Source organism: Pochonia chlamydosporia, chromosome 5 (assembly GCF_001653235.2).
Source record: "Pochonia chlamydosporia 170 chromosome 5, whole genome shotgun sequence".
NCBI lineage: Eukaryota > Fungi > Ascomycota > Sordariomycetes > Hypocreales > Clavicipitaceae > Pochonia > Pochonia chlamydosporia.
In genome coordinates this window covers 704,566-726,803 of record NC_035794.1, presented here as the reverse complement: position 1 = coordinate 726,803, position 22,238 = coordinate 704,566, and the positions used below count along the sequence as shown (strand labels likewise).

Genomic DNA, 22,238 nt, shown 5'->3' with positions numbered 1-22,238 from the left:
TAACTATTTGCGCGCCCCTCCTCACGCACAGCTGCAGCAAAGTAAGGCTGCGGCCCAGTGATTTTTTAGTGATCGGTTTCGTGTTACCCTACCTACTGACCTAAGTACAATGCCTGTTGTGCATCACAATCCGCTGCCGCTGCCTCCCAGATCTCACGCATACCTCTTCTGTTAGAGAAGGGTTCGCCTTCCATCTCAGCCGCTACCAGTGCCTCAACACGAACCTCCTCTGCCCTGCTCCAATCAAGATACGCCATCATCTCCTCCTTAGTCCACTCTCTGGGGCCTCTCTGCATCATACGTTGCTTGCCCATCTGTTTCCAATCAAGACACCACTTGTAGCTTACTTTATCGTACCGTTGAGGCAGACCCATTGCCTTCCGATACTGCTGGTTAGTTTTAATACTGCCCCGAGGCTGCGCATTGTACCAAGCTTGTCTAGCTTCAACATATCTGTGGTGAATGGCTCGCGGGTCGTCGTATCTCAGCTCTGGCGCTGCCATCGTCTCTGCCGCTGCAACCTGGTCTGCCACTGTCTGGACGACCACGATGCAGTCTGCAACTTCCTCAATTGTAGATGTCTGGCTTGCCGCCGCATGATCTACCAATCCGTCCAACTCCTGGACTGTCTCTATCTGGCCCTCTCCTGTGTGGCCCGCCAGTACTTGAACTGCTGTCGTCAGATCTGCCTCTACCTGACCTACAGCGGCCTGAACTGAAGTTGTCTCTGTGGCTGCTGGTGCCACTGTTGCAGCTGATATCGTCTGCGTTATCTGTGCCGCCACTTCTGTAGCTTGTTCTGATACCTGGAAGAGCTCTTCATATCGCAGAGGGCATGCCTTCGAAGTCATGATGTGACCCAATGCGTGGCATCTGCTGCATGTAGGTTGCGCCTTTGGCCGCATTGTTTCTTGAATCGCTTCGAATGCGCTAGGCTCTCGCCTTGTACTTGTCACTGACCGATTGCGCCTCCGGTTAAACTGACTTGACACTGCTCTAGGCTCTAGCATTGGCTGTGGCTGAGATACATCTCGCTTTAAGTGCCAGTGGGGATGAAAGTGCTGTAGCGAGAGGGTTCGGCCTTCTTCCTCAAGCCTCTTCAGAGTATGAACACACGGCAGTCCAAATGAAGATGTGAAGGTCTTAGTACAGGCAGCTTTGAGTGGCTTTGAAAGCAATTGCCGTTGTTCTAGTACTTTACGCAATGCCTTATGGGACACCCAGCCCCTTACTGCCTCGAACAACACTCCAGAGACGTCTAGTGGCATTGATACTTGCTGAGAAGCCCGCATATACTTCAGCTCCTTCAGCTGATTTGTTACAGCAGGTCTCATGGCTTGCCAAACATCAAAGAGATCCAAGGTGGATATCTTAATATGTGCTTTGATCAATGAATGGATTCCTTCGGCCCTGGGAGATGAATTAGTCACTCCATCTTCTATCATTCCATAAGCCACCTGCCTTGAGGTAGCCACATTGCCAAAGTGTAAGTGTTTGTCGACCCATGCTCTGACGATCCTCTCTTTAAACGGGTCAAGCCAGGTTGTCCTGATATATCCCACTGCTTCTGTATAATTCTTAGCATATTTACGCTCAAATGAAGTCAGACGCTCTTGAAATATCGTTTCATTCGGTGAGGCTACAATTGAATGCCAGAATGCGTAGAACTCATCCCACCTCTTCTCTCCCTGGTTCTTGTCAGTCAGAAAAGCCGGCCGGCAATGCTGTAACACCGCCTTATTGACGTGCCAAGTGCAAAGCAGACCCTTGGACAAAGGGAACGAGGTTGCTGCAGCATTGATCGCGGCTTGGCATCGATCTGTCAAAACAACGGAAGGAAGGTCACGCTGATAGAGCGATCTGAGATGTTGCAATGCCCATAAGTAGTCGTCTTCTGTCTCTCCGGAGAGAAAGGCAAAAGCAACACAGAAAGATCGCTCGCAAGCATCAACGCCAACCATGTCAAGAAGTGGCATACTGTGCTTATTTGTCTTGTAGGTACAGTCTAGTAGCAGGACATCGGGATTACATTGGAGGTATGCAATAGAGTCCGGATGGGCAAAAAAGATTGCCGTAACCCGATTATCTGAATCCAACCGGATCTGGCACCAGAACCCCTCCTCATGCAATCGGTTGACTAGTGCCTGTATGCTGCTCTGGCCCTCGCGTAGATCCCTCCTTGCAGCTCCAATCTGATTGTATACATCTTTCTGAGTTGCAAGAGTATTGGAATTGTTGTGGAGATAGGTCCTGATTTCGCGAGGCGCAGCTCCAGAGGCAGTAAGATTTGAGATATCTTGAATATCTTTCTCGCTAAGCTGGCGATGTGATGGGTGTGCAGATGGGTCTTCGCTTGGCGGGTGGTTGTGTAGCACGTATTGTTGGCCTTGTCGATGGCTCAGGACCCAAGAGGCCCCGTCTAGGGATTCTTTCGCGAGCACTGAGAACTCGCACCCTGTTCCGCGGCTACATGTCCGGCGTTTTCGTTCGATTAATGTGCTTGGTGGAGGCTTATTCCGATCACAAGCAAAAACAACTTTAACACGGCCATTTGGAGTCTTGGAAGATTTTCCGGTGGTAAAGGCGTAGCCTCTGGGCTTTGCCCAGGAATTTATAGCGGCAAGGAGTGATGCGCGTGAATCGTATACACCCTCCGATGGGAGCACGTCATCAGGGAATACTGCTTGGGCCATGACGGAACTGTGCAGGCAGCAGCTACATGCCTTGTTGCGCGTATGGAAGGGGGGGCGCGCAAATAGTTAGTCAGCAGGGCGCGCAATTCTAAATGCGCGCCCGGGCGCCTCTGTAGGGGCCGCCGGGACTGTCAGACTGCTTAGTCAGAACCTGCAAACACCTGCAATTTCACACTCACTCCCGAGTCCCAACACCTCTCTGGTAACAGTGCACCAACACCGTTTGTGACCAGGTCCTGGAAAGCTCTTTACTTTGCCATTGCGTGACTGCTCATTTCTCGCCGCCTACATCTTACCTGGAAGGTTCTTCAACCCCATTGGACCAGCAGAGACGAAGCGCATTTCATACCATCCATCGCATTGCAGCAAGCTTCATCCTGAGTGTTTCGTCGCAATGCTACCTGACACGAAAGGAATAGATCTGCTCTCTCTTTTGATATGCAGTGGACCTTTTTCCGAACACGAGATTTAGAGGAGCATCTTGCATGCTCTGTGCGAACATGGATTCTCACCAAAAGAATCTCGAAAACGTCGCCGACAACGAACGAGATCCAGACTGCCGCGATTCGATGTCTGATAGACACTCGTCTGATCGGAGGCTTACAGACGAGCCGCATAGTAATGCGGGACCGAGTGATGATCTATCAAATAATCTGGCTGATTCTGGGCTAAAGAGGAAATTGGCGGCGTCTCCTCTAGTAAGCGAGCCGCCAAACTCCAAGCGAGCTCGGCTTGATGGTCCAGTTGACCAGGGAGCTATACAGTCTGTGCAACATGCTCCTCGAGACATGGTATCACGTCTCCCAGTGGAGGCATGGCACCGTGTTTTCACATTTGTTCCTCCACGAACTCTCGGCAGCTTGTTGACGGTGAACAAACAGTTCAACAGCTATCTTGACCCATCATCTAAGTTCTGCTCTTCACCTCTTCCTACCTCCACTACCACTGGCGTTCTGCCGCAGTTGAAGCCTGATGCTATATGGCAAGCTTCACGGCGTTTGTTCTGGCCGCGTATGCCGGCAGCTATGAAGGGTCGATCAGAACTAGACATGTGGCGTCTATGTTGCTCACGAGCATGCCAATTTTGCAAGTTTCGTGGCCAGGCTGCCGCGGATAACTTGCAGAACCAGTGGAAGCGAGGACCAGGCGCCAAGGGCGTCTCTCCCATATTTCCCTTTTTCATTGCATCTTGCGGTCGATGCCTCAGTGAGAAGAACGTCAAGGTACGTCATTTGCGTTGTCTCGGAGTGACATGACACAGCATCTCACATTGTTCTTACAGGAGATTGATATACTGTTGAGCTCATCGTTGCCATCGGCCCTGCTTCCTGGGCTTCCGATGGTGTTCTTGACCCGAGAAAACCATGTGGTGTCACCTCATGTGTTATCCTCTGCCGGCCCATTCCACGAACAAGTAACAAAAGTGTTTTGGGCGGACCAGATCGAAAAGATCAAAGGTGCTTTTGAGGACACCAAGGCTTTCGGACCTGCTGCCGCCGAAGAATGGGTCAAAGGCCTTGAGGCACAGGGCAAACGTTCTGTCGCAGATGCGGTCAGGTGGGAAAAGTGGTATCTCGTTGGTGGAGTGCATGACATGCGTAGACTCAATCCAGGACCTTTCCCTCACGCGGATTCCAACAGCCAGGATTCAAGATCTGCATATTCACCAGATTTTGGAAATCCGGTTGCAACGGCCAATGGGTCGTCTCACGCCAAACACAAGGAACGAGTTCTGAACCGTGAGCGATTCGTGGTCGACCCCCGGTCCGGGGTGATTTCCGTGGTACAAGACCAACCTGGTCTCCATGTTGATTCGGTTGCGGCCACCTCAACAGACTATGCGAATTCTTCTAGCTCCCCAATGAGACTAATGACGGAGCAAACAGATACGCTAAAGGCATTACGACGAGCTGAAATTGAGCGACGGGCATATACTTTGCAACCACCAATTCCACCCAATGTTCTTGCTCGTTTACCTGCCTTCCTGGCAGCTATCCAGCTCACAACGCCACTTGACGATGATGCTTGGCAACTTTTGAAGCGCCGTCTCCTTGAACAACAAAACGAGGGCCGCAGGCTGGACCGAGAAAGCAGAGCAGACTCCCAGCCTTTTGTGGAAGTCTTAACTCGGCAAGATGATGATGGTCCTCGCGTTAACGGTGCGGTGACGGATGCTGAGTGGAACGAAGTTCAGGGCCCAGTACGAGCACAGATATCAGCATTTGCTGACGAGATTATCAAGCAAGAGTGGAAAGGTGGCCAGAAAGTTACTAAGAAGAATGCTCCGCAGTTTGCGGCAGATGTCCTCCTTTACGTTCGTAAGAAGTTTTATGCGAGAATCGCAAAGGATATTGAAGAAGCCAAGGCCTCAGGTGAACGCCTAACAACCGAGCCTTCTGAGGGACCTTGGACCCGGAAGCTCACGATAGAAAATATGAAATGGGTTTTCGACTGCAAAATCAAACCGCACACCGGCAATCTCCGCAGGGAGCTATTTCTTTGCGGTTCCTGCAAGGGATCCGTCAAGTTCTACGTCTTCGAAGGCGTGGTCCAACATTATGCGGCCAAACATACCGATGCTGAGCTTAGGCAACACCATTGTGTATTGGAGAGCGGAATGGCCAAAGAAGCCAATATTCCAGCCTGATCTGCAAAAGCGCCTTCACCCGCATTCGAAGTCGAAAAGCAAGACTTTAGATGACTACTTCCCTCCGAAGTCTCAGCCTACACCAGCGTCTGATCATGGCGAGCAAGCAGCAACACAGCCAAGCGCCGAGTGCGGAAATCGTGCCCCTACCGCTGAAATGGGCGTCTCTACACAGTATGGGCCAAACGGGCTTCCCGGCATCAGTCAGCATGAATCTTGCCGGTCTGGCCACTTGTACGGTCGAAGTGTCTATCCTCCACATTCTCGGTTTCCGCACTTTCCGCACACTGAGCAACCTCCACCACGGGTAGAACCTTACTCTGAGACATCGTACATCGTGCCGGAAACATCGCAGATTACGGGCTATGGCCCGAGCGTACTCAGTCCCGAGGAAGAAGCAGGTGCGAGAGCTAAAGACCACAAGTCTAGACAGTTAGAGCAGACCTTGGCGATAGCGAAGCAAACGTGGCAGAGCATCATGAATGTGAAGAGTCTGGAGAATTCCGTCAGGGTGTGTGCGGTTATCTACCATACTGCAATGTCGTTCCAGGAGATGTTCTGTGAGGCACTTCCTCTGGGTCTATTCCTCCAGGCAATCACAAACACGACGAACAATGCCCTTCGACTGGACCATGTTGCTGGTTTGGCATGCAAAGCTTGCAAGCTTGGTGCCCATCCGGTGCTTCAATCGAAGACTTACTCGCTAGCCAAGCTCTTGAAGCACTTTAATGCCAATCACAGCGAAAACGCCGCACCACCAGTTGAAAAACCACTTGACTGGCGCGTGGATATGATTTGGCTCCCTGAAATATCTACATTGATGACATTGCGAGAGAGAATAGGCAACAACAAGGAGGCATTCAATGTCATTTTCAACACGTTACCATGGGCCTTTGAAACACCCAATCGCCCGGAAGCCAGCTTTACTCATGATCTTACTCAGGTGTCAAGCCCACAATGGCAGCAGCCATCAATAGTTGCAAACGACGTACCCATCCGTGGCAACGAGCCTTCACCCCCTCGACTCGACCGCGACGGGTTCGAGTTTGTAGAACAACTCAACACGCCTGCAACACACAGTCGCAGACAGGATGAACCCCGTACAAATTCGCAATTTCGAATCCCACACACAGCACACGACCGCATCAGCTACAATCTCGGCTACCAAGAACATACAGCAACACCTCTACCAAACTTTGCAACAAACGCCCGGAGCACCACCCACTCCGGACACGCTTATTCAAACAGTCAATATCACCTACATCACCCACATGAAAACCGAGCAGTCGAATCCTACGAAATAGTAGAGGTTCACGATCCCAATGGTGACTACGTCATTAGAAGACCAAGACTCGTCCAGCATAATCCCCAAGAGGGTATCCACGAATACGAAAATCATTCACATCCTTATGCGACTCGATACCCTAATGGCGGTCGCTACATGAACAAGAACTCACGATTAGATCACGAGGAATATGATCCCCGGTTTCCAGCCGTAGGAGGCGCTAGCTATACGAGGTGAATGGAATACCTGGTATGGCGTTTAAGGAACTAGTTTTGCTTTACTTATACCCCTGGCATTTATATGGCGCTGGAAGAGGAACGGTAGACAAGATCATGCACATCATTTGCTAAATCACGTAGACGTGGTGCGCTGAATGCGCTATCAGCATCAACAAATATAAGAGTACATATTCTTCGATTTCATACGGAGAGAAGACGTGGCAACAAGTCGAGTGAAAAGGTTGTAGATACACAAAAAAGGGGTGATATGTCATATCCCTCTCCCATTTCTTCCTTCCCTCCAAAAGGTTTGAGTGGCATAGCATCTTTACTTCCCTCCTGTCTTTCATCTTTCATCTTCCGTCCCCCACCTGAATTTTCAATCCTCGGAAAGGTTTTTCCTCTCAAAGGCTCCTTGGTCATGGTGTACATAATAGATAACAGAGTTTACAAAGAAACAGAGGCGAGTTGACGGCCATAAAGTCATTCGCTATCACCCGTATCTCAAACTTCCTCTATGCTCTAATCCACGCTGAGCATGTGTAAAAATAGAAAGACCCTTCCCATCATAACTTCTCTTTCTCTTTGTTCTCTTTCGTCTTTACTTCTTCATCATGTCAAGCGTGAAATGCAAGACAAATTTGAAAAGGCGGCCAAGATGTCGGGGGAAACTAAACAAAACCAGGAAAGTAATGTATGTCTTTTACTTTATAAAACCTCGCCGATAATTTTGGCGGCTTCCCTGTATGTCTGGAGGAGCTTCTCGCACTTCTCGCGCTCCTTCTTAACGCCGTCGTCCTCGTACAAAAGCTCTTCGAACAAAGTCTCCTTGTACAACTCGCTAACAAGACGGTTCTGAACCACATCCTTGGAGTGGTTGACTAGGAGGTGCATAATGGCTTTGGGCACCTGGTCGGCGATGGATTCCCGAACAATGTTGAAGTAGGATGAGATGAGAGCTCGGATGAGTTCAGTCTCCATGACCTCGCGGTCCGTCATGGCAGGTTCATTAGATTCACCCTGAAACGAAGCAATGGTTAGAACATGGCGAAACTGCAGAAACGGTTGAAAGACTTACAAGATGTGAAGCAAGGCCGTAGCTTCGGCCGGTAGGGTCGTACTCGTCAATGTGAGATGGCGGCGCAGGTCGTAGTGCGACTCTCTCCTCTCTTCGAATGGATTGCGATAAGCTTGGCTCAGAAGACTGGCTGATGTGTCTTCCAGGGTTTGCCGGGCTGCCAGGTAGCGCACTCTGCAGAGTTGCACCATCTTTGCCAAAAAAGTAGTTCAAAAAGGTATCTCTGGCACCTAGACCTTGACCATTAACCCGCGAAGGGGAGTTGGGTCGAACACCATTGACAGCAGCTGCAAGGCTGCCGTGAGCATTTTCATGGACAGCCGGAGACAAGCTTCGGCCGGACTTGGAATTGTGCTTGCGGCCATTTTCACCCTTTTCGGTAACACTGCCATCCTCACCATCCTCGGTGGGCTCTCCATTGGCACCAAGCTCCTTGAGGCGACGCTTCTCGCGACGCTCACGCTCCTCCTGAATCAACCGCTTTCGCTCACGTTCTTGCTTTGCGCTAACGACATTGCTCATGGCGGCGGCGGCACCAAGGAAGTTGGGGTGGTTGGTGTTGATATATGCCCGTTGGATGGAGATGAGAGATTCAACGTAAGACGAGGCAGGGCCAAGTCTTTCACGGAGCAAGTCTGATACGGTTTCGATCAGCTTCGCTTGCAGCCTGGGATATCGCGACAGTTCGGTAGATCCACAGGTGTGGCAGATCTTAATCAGCTCTTCGTATACAAGCTCGACGCAACGTTGACTGGGAATTTCCAAGAGTTTGATCTGGGGCTTGACCAAAAGATCGAAAGCCATCTCGGGAACAAACAAGCTGGGCCGGGGGCCGGTCGAGTTTCGGATGGCTGTGCGAATATCCAGAGCAGTAAGGTTGGAGGTGGGATCGATGGATTCGAGTGAGCTGCCAAAGACGGAGTTGAAGATGTAGTAGATTCGAGCGCCACCGCACAATTCCTTGGTGGAAATTTCGGTTGAGGTACCGTCAATTGAGGAAATAAAGGAGGTAGCGAATCGAGTCATTTGCTGCAGGATGAGCGATCCACGATGCTCCTTGCCGCTAAAGGCCATGTCACCATAGCTAGCAAGCTCTTGCTGAGTCTGTCCCATAAGCGTATTCAGACGAGCCTTGATGTCAGGCAACCGCTCTCGAATATGTGACATGAGAGTGGAGTTGAGAGTCTTGGCCAGGAATTGTGTGCCGCATCGGTTAGAGATGTTGCGATAGGCTGGGTGGTGCTTGAAGAAGTCCATCTCTGCCTGCAGAGCCTCCTCCATGGGCTTGTTGCCCTGAATGTCCTGCTGCGATCGGTTCACAACACCAATGAAGCCGAGCTTCAAGGGATATACACGACCTGAAAGGATATCAAGCGCGTTTGTACCGTGATCCATCAGGTCCAGCTTGGTAAGGACACCGATAGTCCGTCTGCCGAGGGCATCTACATGGCGGGCGAGCTTCAAGGCTTCTGAGTTGACAATGTCGACATTGGCGGGTGATACGGCAAGAATGAGACTGTTTGGCTTGGCGATGTATTCGGAAATCAGATTTCTCGTTTGCTTCTCGATGTCGGTAGGTTGGTCGCCGATTGGTACCTAAAGCGCAGGAACATGATGTGTTAGAGGTGGGTTTGATATGGAAGCTTGCATGGGTAGGCCAAAAAAAAAAACAGTTTGCCAAAGTATACCTTTGTCAGACCGGGCAAATCAACAAGCGTCAGGTTTAGAACGTGAGGGGAGTAGATTTTCAGGTTGATGGGCTGTCTGTTGATGCCCTTGTTGCTACCAGCAACTCTGGTGGTTTCATTCTCAATCTCTCGCTTGACATCGGAAAAATCAGTGAAGCGTCGGTTTGGGATATGATGGAACTCAGCCCACTCGGATCGCCGAGCGGCAGCTGGTGATCTGTAAGGATCAAGGGCTGGGTCGGGAGCGCTGTCGTCTTCGGGGACGTTGATAAGCTGGAGAATCAGGGGTCGACGTGTGACGATGCCGCTTCCTCTGGGTAGGAAGTCTCGGCCGACGATGTTTTCTAGGACGGAGGATTTGCCAGCCGACTGTGAGCCAACAACGACCTAAAAAAAAAATTGGCATTAGTGTGAAGATGAGCAGTAATCACTGCCATGACGGGTGCTTACAATTTGGGGAAGGTCGAGTGAGTCGCTGCCGATTGTGTTGAAGACCAAATCCTGCAGCTTGTTGACGGTGGTGAGCAAGTCCTCGCCAAGGGCAGCCATGGCAACGGGAGAGGCAGTGTCAACTGCGGCGACACGACGATAGCAAAAGGACGGCTAGAGGAAGGTTAAACAAATCAAGAGAGAATTGGGCGCCTGAGAGACTGTGGTCGAGGTCGTCAGATGGCCACGGGCCAGAGCACGGATACGCAGGCAGGCAGGCGGTTGAAGATTGCGCTGCGCGTCGACATGAATTTGACCAGAACTTGAGATCCAAGGAACCAGACTGAACCAGAGCCGAGTTGAGCGCACTTCCTGTTCAATGTCTGGCCCACTTCCGTTTGAGGGACGCCAACTCAGAACGCGGGTCCCAGGTCCAAGGTCCAAGGTCCAATGGGGGTCCTTGTGTTCAATGGCATGTGGAAGTGACCTTGGGTGTGGGCCATACGGCGACAGAGTTGATGTACCTGGATACTTGGGTACCAGACACCATCCATGTACTCCGTACTCCGTGCTTTTACTTTACTCTTGGGCAACAACGTCCAGGTGTCCAAATCCAAGTCTACAAACGCCGGGTAGCATGCGCCCAGGGTCCAAACACTTACGCAGGCGGCTTCTATTGCTTCCACAATACTCGCCGTGTCATTCTCTCCTACTTTATCCATATTCCGTAGAGTTTGCGCTAATGACGCTGCCATTCAGCTGACGGTCTTCCTTGAATTTCCGTGCCATGGCCCACTTGTCGTCGTCTACTTTTTGCCCCAAATGCGTGTTCTACGGAGCTTCTGTGGCTCATTTCAGTGGCAGCCACAGGGACCCAATCGCTGGCAGAGTGTTCATGTGGTGTCTGGTCCAGGAGCCTTCAATGTTGTCCTTACTTGAGTCAATAGGTCAGGTCTCGTTCAAAGTCTGACTGAGGCCATCGGCGTGCGCCACAACCATCAGTTCCGGGTCACTTGCCCCGGCGACTTCAACATCTGACCTTCAATCGAAATCCCTGCTCCAGGTACAACTGCGCGCTTGTGAATAGCTGGCGTGACCAGATGCAGACACGAACACAGAATCCAGAGTCATGAGTACGTTTGGTAGCCCAGGGCAGCTACCGTCGACCAGGCCGACGCCGTAAGTTGAAGTGGACAGATCCCGTCACCGAACCGTCCGTCGTTCATCATCCAAGGGAGGATGCAAGAGAAGTCTGACCAGCTCGACTAGTCCACAGCGAGGGAGTTTCCCTTTAGACCACGATGGTAAGTTGATTCAAGGGAGGCCGCCCACAGCAAAACACAACAAAGCAAATCGCAAAGCATAATATCCTAATTGACCTCCCAGGCGAGTGCAGGGAAGTAATGACCAACTATCTGGCCTGCATGAAAAAGGTGCGAGGTGTCAATGAGGACGAATGCCGAAATCTCGCAAAGGCCTATCTGTCATGCAGAATGGACCGGTGAGTCATGCGTCACCAAACATGGACCTGGCTTCCCTGAATCAGACAGACTAACCATGGCTTGGCTTTGTTGTCTGTTTGCCTGTGATAGAAACCTGATGGCGAGAGATGAATTCAAAAACCTAGGTTTCGCTGAACAATCGAAACCGAAACCAGAGCCTGAGAAGGGTGTAAAGGGCGAACTAAGATGGTAGCAACCAGATTGCTCTTGGAAGTGGCAAGGGCTGAGAAGCATCAACAACATGTGTACGGAGTATTGGTAAATGTTATCAATTTACTAGCTGTCCTTTGTATTACCATATCTGTCTTAAATATGAAACTGTTATTACATAGCAATTGCAACATTCAACAACCTTGGACAAGTTTGATTCGCCTTGACTCTGCCACACCGTTCATTTATTGCACCCACCAGACCAGACCAGACCAGCCAGACCAGACTCCACGTCCAACGCCAACGCTCGGATGCACGTTCAAATGCACACTCAAAGCGGACGGTGGCGCGTTGCCTAGCCAACCCCCGCCTCCCATCATGCAGCCTGCATCGTTTTGCTTCGCCTACAAAACTGCATGCACGCACTTCGACCTTCATGCACGACAATGCTTGTTTGCCCAACACCGTTGGGAAAATCAACAACCTAAAGCTAGCTCCCCACTCTCACAACTACCTAACCTATTATTTACATCTCCAATTCCCTCACGGCTGTTGTCCATATTAACTCTCCAAGAAATTTGTCTGGTCTTTTTGAATAGAACTCAACAGACGCATCTAGCCAACATTGACCTCACCTCACCATGATGAGGAAGTCCAGCGGGACCAAGACGCGGAAGGTGACACCGCCGTCGCCGACCTACATGTCCAATGATCAATTCGGTATGAAAAAAAAAAAAACGGATTGGTGGAAGTGATATCATCGTACAAATCATCATTTCTGACAGTCACCATCGTTTTGCAGCAAACTATCTCTCCGAGTTGCGTTCCAACCGAACCGCACGACCCGGCGGAGCGAGGCCGCTGCCGCCATCCGGTGGCCGTTCTACACCTTCACGCACGAGCCTCGGTCGACACAGCATGGACGCTCCGCCTCCCCCTCAGGCTGCAATGAAAACAAACCAGCAGCGGATGCCGTCTCAGGCACCAAGTGTTGGTGCTGGCAGCGTCTCCTCTCGATACTCAATGTCAAGCGTTCGCGGCCGAGACTACTACCCTGTCAGTCCAGCTGCACCTTTGAAACCATCTGAGGTTGTCCCAACTGCTACTTACATGGAGCGGGGTCAACGGTGGATGGAAAAGGAGGAGGCTTGCTCTCTGCGCGATGCAATGGACGAGATGGACATCCGTGACGGCTCCAAGGAGCCCGTTGACGAGGATATCCGCATCTACAATGCTGCTCTCGATGAGGCAGCAGAGTTGGTCTGGCAACACCAGAATGGAATCCAACCGCCGCAACCAGATGGACCTTACCGCTACAAGCCGCATCTTAGAAAGGACAGCTACGCGCACGCCCGTACTGCAAGCATTGGAAGGTATGGCGACGACATTGCCCCCAGCGGCTTAGGTCGCGACCCTGCCTCCCGATCTGTGTCCGGTAGCTCTACGGACAGCTCTGGATCACAACCAGGCAATCGAGGGTCTTCGGAGTCTGCCAGGTCCGCCACGGTTTCCACCAGACCAGCCAAACCATATGGCAGTGTTGGTGCCGCTGGCTTTCGACGTCGCAGTAGCCTTAAGAGGAACATTAGCGGCGAGGTCGAGCGCCCATTCTCTGGTGATCAAATCTGGGAGGAGCCTGAAAGCTCTGCGGCAAACAACCTGGTCTTGTCGGGTGGCCGAGCCTCGCCAGACAAGCTCAGCAGCATGAAGCAGAATCCCCTGAACAGGACGCAGATGAGCCAAGCTGCCAACAATGCTATGCCACCACCAGCCAAGCCTCTCAACAGAGTTGACATATATCACAACCCTCCCTCTCAGTCACGGAATGCGTTTTACACGACCAATTCTCAACTGCCAAAGACGGAGCCAGAGCCAGAGGTGCAACGGAAGAATGGGGTGGAAGTCCGCAGCGACGATATTCGTGCTGCCACGAGCTTCAGGTTGAAAGACCGTAGCGCCAAGCTGCCAGAACCGACCGCCGTTAGCGACAGTCCTGGACGGCCGATTGTAAGCTTTGATACTAATTGGAAACCGGCCGAGGAGTCAACTGATGCCAGCCCAGACCGGCCAAACCAAATCGCGCCGCTCAACATCAAAAGAAAGGCGCACCAGCAACCGCCCGAGCCTATGGTCGTCCCTCTTATCAATGTTGCGGAAGTCGACCCGCCGCAGCCACGGACGACGCCATCCACGAATATTCCAACAATCTCAGTAGCTGGGTGCGATGACCCGCCGAAGAATAAGAAGAGCAGCGTTCCTACGATAAACATCCCCTCGATTACGGTTGGCGATGGGTCAGAAACCAACAATGTGCCCGCCATTATAACCCCGGATACAAGGAAGCCGACAGGTAGCTCGAGACCTCTTCCGGCTCCAACATCATCCAGGACCAAAGCTAAAGCACCGAGGGCCCAACTACCTCGTGGTCATTGGTCTCCAGCTGCTGGCAGCATGGGAAGACCAACCACGACATGTCATGAGTGTGGTTTCCCCATCGAGGGCAGATTCGTGGCACTAGGTGGCTCCCAGGAGCGATTCCACCCTCAGTGCTTTAGTTGTTTTTCCTGCGGTACCAGTCTGGAGGCCATGGAGATAAGCCCAGAGCCTGACTTGCAACGAAAAGCTCGTCTTGAGCGTATTCGCCGTCGTGCAGCAGGAGAAGTGTTGGATGAGGTGCCAGGTATGACAATGGAGGAAGATGGGGACGAACGCCTTCGCTTCTATTGCCATTTAGACTGGCATGAACTGTTTGCACCGCGCTGCAAGCACTGCAAGACCCCAATTCTGGGTGAGCACATTGTCGCTCTTGGGGAGCACTGGCACTACGGGCATTTCTTTTGTGCAGAGTGTGGCGACCCATTCGAGCATGGCATGACTCACATCGAGAAGGACGGCTACGCGTGGTGCATCAAGTGTCAGACAAAGCGAACGGAGCGACGAGCGCCAAAGTGTAAGATGTGCAAGACGGCAGTTATTGGCCAATACATTCAAGCACTTGGCGGTGAGTGGCATGAGCACTGTTTCCGCTGTGCTCAATGCGAAGGGGGGTTTGTCGACGGACAGATTTTCCCAAAGGAAGTCAAGGGAGTCATGGTTGTGCTGTGCACGGAATGCCGAACACGTGAGCTGAAGGCATGATAGGTGGTGCGACGAGGTGAAATGACTCTTTTTTACCTTTTGCACAGACGGATGACGTGGAATGAGGAGGCGTTTGTATTTGCATTTTGAGCTTGTTTGTTGATTTTGGAGGGAGTTTGTGTCAGGATAAAAGGGCAGCGTGATTTTCGAGTATGGTTTATGAGTTACAAGGAACGGATTACGCATGGTGTTTTATGAGCTTTTTGCTTTAATTTCCAGCAAGCATTACGAGGTTTAATACACAAAGCACATGGTGGCCAGTGGCCGCATTTTCATCCGAAGTCTTCTCAAGTATCATGAACATCGTCTGTTGCATTGAAAGCAAGTAAAGTACCTTAGAAGCAAAAAAAAAAAAAAAAAAAAAAAAAAAACCGAAGGAAAAAATCAAACCAGGGGACTATCAGTGCGAGCATCCATCCGTAAACACAAAGTCACAGAAACCAAATGCTATAAAATCAAATGGTCCGTTTGTGCCTTTATTGCGCAAAAGTGGTCCGTTGTATCATTCGTAAGTACCTAACGCCACGTCCCCGAATCCTAGTAAGCCAGCAAGCTTTTTTTTTTTTTTTATGCTTTTTGCATTTATATATTTTCTTTATGGTTCTTCGGATTGTCTAGTCTCCGCCGCCGATCTGTTCTTGATGGACTTCGATGGTGTCGCCATCTTCCATATTTAGCTGCAAATTTGTTAGTCCCTCTCTGTCGGAGCGTGAAAATAGCGAGAGAAAAAATGTGAAAAGGGCGAAAAACCTACAATATCAGCAGTGTCTTCTGCGTTGATGCGAACTCCTTCAAGCAGGAATCTTAGGGACGTAATATCCTTGCCCTGACGGTCGCAAAACGCAGTCATGAGCTTTTGTAAGGGCGTGTTGCTCTTAATCTTAAAGAAGACCTCGTTGTTGTTGTCTGTGACTTTGAGATTGAGGTGTCGCAATGGTCCGGACGCCTCGTTCTCGTTGGGCTCTTGGGAGGAGTGGCGGCCGTCTTCGTTGGACATGGTTGCTGAGGTTTCGTCTTATTGGATCTAGGAGACTGGAGTTTGAAGGATTTCGAAGAACGGACGGAAGGATTGTGCTTTGGACAGATGGGGCGAGGAGAAGGGAGAGTTTAGTTCTTCTTGTTTGTTCGGATGAAAAGAACGGGGTTTGATGGGCGGTAGTGGTGGTGGTTTCTGCGCAAAGGCGTTTCTAGATGTGCTGCCAAATCAGGCGCGGATCCGGAGTTTAGCAAGCAAGGCGGCGAAAAAAGGCTGTGGAGGGCGTTTGCTGAACATTGAAGGGTGGGGCGGGCAGATGGAGGTGTTTGATTGGGTGGCGGGGGATGTGTTTGCCTGGTGGACAGTGCAGTGGCGAGGTGAAGAGGATTTGATGCAGAAGATGGCGAGACATGAGGTGGAAGCACGGCAGCAGGCAGATGCGAACCAAAGTGACCACTGACCAGACACGGGGTGGGGCTGGGTGGCATTGATTTAATGTTAGCTCCGTGCAAGGCTGCCGTGCACATTACAGTGCACGGTATTTTTCGGCACGGTGCTCTCGACGTGTTGACGGGGGCTTATTTTGTGCGACGCGTTCAATGTTGGTGGCACCAGACTGGTCTGTCTTGCGATTGATTGACTTTTGGAATCGTTCAATTGGTTATATGTAATGTCCGGCCTGGTCAACATGGAGCATCAATTGCAACCAACGATTCAAGGTTTCAATATCCAAACATCAAACGCTTGGAGACTGGCATCAACAAGCAATGGCGTCGTTGCAGTATCTACAATGAATATATCAACGACGAAATCATCAAATTCACGCCATATCGAGGCGAAAAGGAAGAAAAGCTGCTGGTTTCATACTGAAATATTAACCAAACTAATACTTCTATTATAAATAGCATCAGGCTCTTTGTGGAGAGCCATATAATATTTGACGCCGGCTTCAAGCCAAACACCCAGGCGACGCCATAATCCGGTCCAGGTATAGCTTGACGATGTCTTCCTTTTTCCCAAGTGAAGAGTGATGAACGAAGGGCGGGCAAGTTGCACCGCAGGCTACAGCTTCCCGCTTCGCCGCTTTATGCTGAAATATATGAGGTTGTCCTCAAGCCTCTAATTACCTAGGTAGTTGTTCGTGAAATACTTTTCGGCGACTGGTCAATACAAATAAAGCTACACCGCTGTCAAGGTACATCATAATGTATCTCACCATGTTTCTTTCCTAACCCCTAGGATGGAAAGGAAGAAGAAGGGTCAAATTAGCAGCATCTTCAGTAGCACCATCCTCAGCAGCATCATCAGTGGCATCAGTAGTAGCAGCAGTCCGCTTTCCCTACCCCTAGGTCAACGGTAAATTCGTTGGCATCCCGGGTATTTTAACAAGACAAATCTAACAAGACCTCTCGTCTGTATCATCAGTCCACTACCGCCGTCACGCGAGGAGACAATCCAAATATCAAAACTCTGCCAGACCCGCATCCAATCACCACGGTCGACTCTGATACCGCGACCGAACGGTCCGCGCAATACGGACGCCGCTCCACTGGTAGCCAGAGCACGTTTTCTCCGTCAAATGTAATCCAGCCCTCATCTTTGCTGATGCTGTAACGTATTGCCGGTGTGCTTTTCTTTGTACGGATCGATCCAGCAGCCAGCCCTCGCAGAGAAAACATGCCGTGGGTAGTTACAAGGCGGGCATTGTCCACATCGAGGCATAAGATTCGGAGATTCCGCACCCCAACATGGAAAGACTGCTTACTCTCACCTGTTTCGACATTCCACACTCGTAAATTCGCTTCCCCAGCAGAGGCTAGTAGCTTTGAGTCATGCGAAAAGGCCAACGAGATTGCGCCGTCCGAGGTAATGGTCTTGTAGCACACGCCTGTGTCTACAAACCATATTTGCAGATCGCCGTGCCAGGAGCTCGAGGCTAGGAGCCTTGAATCGTGAGAAAATGCTATCGACGTTACAAAGCCGCCGCCAAAGCCCTTGATGGTATGTTTAACCTCTCCCGAATTCACGTGCCAAATGTGTACAGTAATATCGTTGGCGTCGCCAGCGCCACAGGCTACCAGCGTTGAGTCATGCGAGAAGGCTACAGAGTATACCAGAGTGCTAGAGCATTTGAGTAGATGCTTACACTGGCCGGTATTTGTGTACCAGATTCGCATGGTTCCATCCCCAGATGCAGACGCAAGCAGCTCTGAATTATGCGAGAAGGTTACTTCATTCACTTCGCCAGTATGGCCCTCGAAGGTCCGCTTGTCGTTGCTTGAAAACCATAGCTGTACAGTCCCGTCCCTAGATCCAGAAGCTACTAGCTTTGAATCATGCGAAAGGGCTACTGTGATTATTGAATCCCCAATCCTCTCCGGCATCTGCTCAACCTCTGCTGAATTTGCGCGCCAAATTTGCACAATCGTACCCGACGAGGAGGCGGCCATTTCTGCATCATGGGAAATGGCCAATGAGCTTGTCGAATGTGAATCTCCAAACGTCTGCTTACACTCGCCAGTAGCCAGGTGCCAAATTCGTAAGGTTCCGTCAAAAGAACCGGAGACTACCAGCTCTGAATTTTGAGCAAACGTTGCTGCGAGGATAGAGTCACGGTGACCAGTAAAGACCTGTTTAATCTTGCCCGTGCTTGTATGCCAAACTCGAATAGTCTTGTCATCAGAGCCAGAGATCAGAAGTTCCGAGTTATTCGAAAATGCCACAGTTGTGACAAAGTCAAAATGACCCGCAAGGGTCTGTTTTCTCTTCCCTGTATCCGTATACCAGATATGTATAGTCTTTTCGTTTGATGCTGAGGCGATTAAGTTTGAATTGTGAGAAAAAGCAACAGAGTTCACCTGAGCACCATGACCATTGAGGGTCTGCCTACACTCGCCTGTATCTGTATTCCAAAGGCATATAACTCCATCTCTAGAGCCGGAGGCTACTAGCTCTGAGTCGTGTGAGAAGGCTACTGCGCGTACTATAGCGTTATGGCCTCTAAGGACATGCTTAGTCTCGCCGGTACATGTATCACCTATTCGTACAGTTTGATCCCCGGATGCTGAGGCTATCAGCTCCGAGTCATGTGAAAAGGCTACTGCGAATATCTTCCCCTCGTGGCCCTCGAAGATCTGCCTGCACTCGCCAGTATATGTACACCAAACTCGTGTAGTCCTATCATACGAGCCTGATGCCACTAGTTCCGAGTTATGTGAGAAGGCTACCGCTGCCACATGCCCGGTATGGCCCTCGAGGGCCTGCAAACGAGGCCCCCAGCTTGTGTCTGGTGGTTCCAGTGATATCCCACGAGGAACTTTATTCTGAAAGACCTTTCGCACGATGCAGTTTTTCGGCGTGAATAACAGCAGCGAAGAATATAGTTGAAGAGGCGTTGCGTCAATAGCTGGAAGATTTGCGAGGATCAGCCTCCTGCCATCTTCAAGGAAATCCGATAGTTCTTTATGGTGCTGGCTCTTCCATAGTGTTAGCTACAATACCAATTCAAAGAGCAACATGTAGCAGCTTACTGTGGAGTACGACCGTAAGAAGTTGATAAGATTAATACTCTCGTTTGCTTTCCCAATGAGGCTGAGCGCTTCGATCCAATGGAGGAAATGATCGGTAAGAAATGCATAGACTTGGTCGCAACTTGGTGCATGGTTTTTAGCCCCATCCAGGTGGAATGGCCAGTATAAAATAGCATATCGTAATGCTTGTGGAATAGATGACTTTATATTCTGGGCCTTGATGGCAGAACGATATGTGCCTGGGTCTTTCACACTGCAAATGTCTTGTTGAAGATCGCCCATTATTCGTAGACAGTTAACAGCCATGACATAGTGAGCTTGCTCCTTATCTATCCAAAAAGGACTCTTTCCACGTTGATCGTCGTCTGTTAAAAAGTCACGGAAGGATAGGTGTAGTAATCGTACGGGCAACTCCGCCGACGGTGGGACGTTCAAAACTGAATGCAGATGATCCAACATGTTGTCGATTTTGTCTTGCTGAATACGGAGCATATGTGCTAACGTGGATATTGATAGAGGGTCTGAGAGAATTACAATAGTCCCTACAATGTCTTTGAAGTCCTTCAGAATTTCCTCCCGCCGTGCGTCAGGGGTTTGCGGGATTAGTTTATTCAAAACGGGCATGTACGTTGCGTGCAGTTGTGACACGCCACCCCTTGATTGAAATCGCAAAACGTCTTTCAACTGACAGCGTGGGTCGCCATGCTTTAGATCACCGATAAAACGGCACATAGTAGAGGCGAAAATAAACAGTGGCACTGCCATCTTTACCAGAGATTTAACAGTAGACCGGCTGGGCCAGGACAATGGCAGTTGTCGATCCAATCGAACTAAGGCATTGTAATCCATCTTGATTTTGGCAAGCTGGTGTCCGATGTAGGCGGATATGTCATGCTCGACAATAGCGTGCGGCATTGTATGGAGGACCACATCCTGATACGTGCCCTCAATCTGTTTGAATCCTATACGAATTGGTAAATCGGGACGGCTAGTTGCAAATACTCTTAGTCCGGCAGACTCCATGAGTTTAGTGCGAGAAAGCAGGTGAATGAGAAGTCTAATGTCTTCGTCTCGCTCGCACTCATCCAATGCATCAATAACGAAGACAACAACGTCTTTTTTGAGGTCAGGCGGGATTTTAGATAGCGGCTCCAAAATGAGTGTGTCGAATTGCTCTCTCAGGGTCTTCCGTAGAACAGCACCATTATCGTCAAGAGCATCCTCAATGTAAGCAGCCACCGCGGGTATTCTCTGTGCCAAGTGTGCGGCAAGCGTAGGAAAGAATTTCGCCATGCTCCTTCGGTCCGCTTGGTCCCTTTTGAAGAAGAAGCAAGCACCAAGCTGCCCTTTTTCTGACAAAGAACGTGCGATAGTTTTGGATATAGTGGACTTTCCGGTGCCTGCCATACCATTCAGCCAAAATATGGTTTTTGCCACTGGACTCTCAGCCCATGATAGAATATGTTGGCGCAGCTCCACTCGGGTGTTTGGCAGACAGAATGGACTGTGTTCTTCTGCATAGTCGTCAAACGATGCCCCTGAAACAACCGGGAGGCGGTCGAGCGCTGCATTTCGGTGAACATTAAGAAGTGATAAGCGTTAAGACGGTTAGTCATAGGTGGTGTTCCATAGAATGGAGGGCACATCATTGCTTCCTTACTGTATGTTTTGCACTTGTTGGTCTGTGCTCTTTGTGATGGATTGGACACTTTTTATGTCACTTTCGACTTTTCATGATGTTAGCCTGGCGATATCTGGAACGCTATCTCCATTAGGATGCGGACTAACTCGTTTTGAAAACATCAATAGCACGTTGTGTTGCCTGCAGTTGCGTAATTGGCACGAAGTCCAGCAATTCTTTGGCAAAGGCAGCCGCTGTAGCAGAGGCATATCGCTGCCAGAGGTCGTTCTTGTGTGAATCTGCATAATCGCAAATTCCTCTTATCACAAGGCAAGGGAAGCTGTTCATTAATCCCGCAGCTTCCATCTCAAAACACAAACAAGCCGTTCCAACCTCGTCTGCTATCCTGTCCCGAGTAGCTGCATCCTTAACAAGAGTATTGCCAGACATGATAATCCCATAGTGAATCTCTGGGTCATTTGTATCTCGCGGCTCTCGCTTGACTTCCCGCGTTGAATCACATTCAACACAATTATCCTGCCCAACATGGTCGTAGGCAGACTCAAATAGCCGGTCATAGTTGGTTCCCTGGTACATGTAGCTAGACTGGTTATTCTTCGCCTTTTGCATCTGAGGGTTCGCCATCCACATAGATTGTAGCAACTCTGGTATTCGCGACGGTGTGAATTCGTGCTCAGCCTGTAAGCTTGCTAGCGCACTAAGGAGGACTGGCGGCGGACGATTTAGAGAACCTGTCCGCTCCCATACCCCTTGCGACCCGGCCTTTCCCATGTCATATTGAATAACTCCTCCCGTCATTCCATGGGGTTGGCCAACGACAACATCGCCAAGTCGTATGTCCCGGTCTTGTTTGGGACGTGCCACAGCACCGCCGGTTCCAACCAGTAAGCCAATTCTGATTTGTGGGAGAGACGATAGGAGATTCGAGGTTGTGGTTGCGGCCGGGGCCAGCCCATGGCTAGCAGCAGGAAGGGAGGCAATCACAACGTTGTGATTTTCAATTCGACCCCAGGTGTACGAGTTGGTGTCGGATTGATTTTGTTCAAAGTCTTCGGGTGGTTCGTGACGCTCATCAAGCACAGCTGTGGCCGCTGCACGCTCGATAGGCAGCGCCGCTATCCATCCTATAGTATAAAGCTCTGGACTCTTGAGTCGTTTCTTCATGGTGCAATTTAGGAGCATGATCTTGGTGAAAACAACACAGGAGGCAGCGAGATGGCTGTAACTCTTTCTCCCATCACCTCAGCCGCCCTGCCATACAA

The 22,238-nt window shown here is 50.4% G+C and overlaps 6 protein-coding genes across 6 annotated transcripts; 2 read left to right on the top strand and 4 right to left on the bottom strand.

The window, feature by feature from the left end:
- Window positions 1-92: 92 nt before the first annotated feature.
- Window positions 93-2,693, bottom strand: VFPPC_13855 (mutator-like element transposase; the record flags this gene model as incomplete). Its single annotated transcript, XM_018291627.1, has 1 exon — window positions 93-2,693. The coding sequence occupies one exon, from the start codon at window positions 2,691-2,693 to the stop codon at window positions 93-95; it is 2,601 nt and encodes an 866-aa protein (XP_018141524.1).
- A 500-nt stretch (window positions 2,694-3,193) lies between these two features.
- Window positions 3,194-6,862, top strand: VFPPC_13854 (F-box domain-containing protein; the record flags this gene model as incomplete). The annotated part of the gene is made up of 3 exons (XM_018291626.1): window positions 3,194-3,916; window positions 3,976-5,295; window positions 5,351-6,862. The coding sequence occupies 3 exons, from the start codon at window positions 3,194-3,196 to the stop codon at window positions 6,860-6,862; spliced, it is 3,555 nt and encodes a 1,184-aa protein (XP_018141523.1).
- A 689-nt stretch (window positions 6,863-7,551) lies between these two features.
- On the bottom strand, window positions 7,552-10,158 carry VFPPC_05521 (dynamin-2; the record flags this gene model as incomplete). The annotated part of the gene is made up of 4 exons (XM_018284704.1): window positions 7,552-7,863; window positions 7,922-9,517; window positions 9,610-9,996; window positions 10,060-10,158. The coding sequence occupies 4 exons, from the start codon at window positions 10,156-10,158 to the stop codon at window positions 7,552-7,554; spliced, it is 2,394 nt and encodes a 797-aa protein (XP_018141522.1).
- Window positions 10,159-12,331: 2,173 nt separating this feature from the next.
- VFPPC_05520 (paxillin) lies at window positions 12,332-14,828 on the top strand (the record flags this gene model as incomplete). The annotated part of the gene is made up of 2 exons (XM_018284703.1): window positions 12,332-12,410; window positions 12,493-14,828. 2 exons carry the CDS (start codon window positions 12,332-12,334, stop codon window positions 14,826-14,828), a joined length of 2,415 nt encoding a protein of 804 aa, XP_018141521.1.
- Window positions 14,829-15,442: 614 nt separating this feature from the next.
- On the bottom strand, window positions 15,443-15,825 carry VFPPC_05519 (ubiquitin-2 like rad60 SUMO-like domain-containing protein; the record flags this gene model as incomplete). Its single annotated transcript, XM_018284702.1, has 2 exons — window positions 15,443-15,505; window positions 15,583-15,825. The coding sequence occupies 2 exons, from the start codon at window positions 15,823-15,825 to the stop codon at window positions 15,443-15,445; spliced, it is 306 nt and encodes a 101-aa protein (XP_018141520.1).
- Window positions 15,826-17,225: 1,400 nt separating this feature from the next.
- VFPPC_05518 (WD-repeat protein) lies at window positions 17,226-22,140 on the bottom strand (the record flags this gene model as incomplete). The annotated part of the gene is made up of 3 exons (XM_022428462.1): window positions 17,226-19,280; window positions 19,335-20,899; window positions 21,123-22,140. The coding sequence occupies 3 exons, from the start codon at window positions 22,138-22,140 to the stop codon at window positions 17,226-17,228; spliced, it is 4,638 nt and encodes a 1,545-aa protein (XP_022284261.1).
- Between the last annotated feature and the right edge of the window lie 98 nt (window positions 22,141-22,238).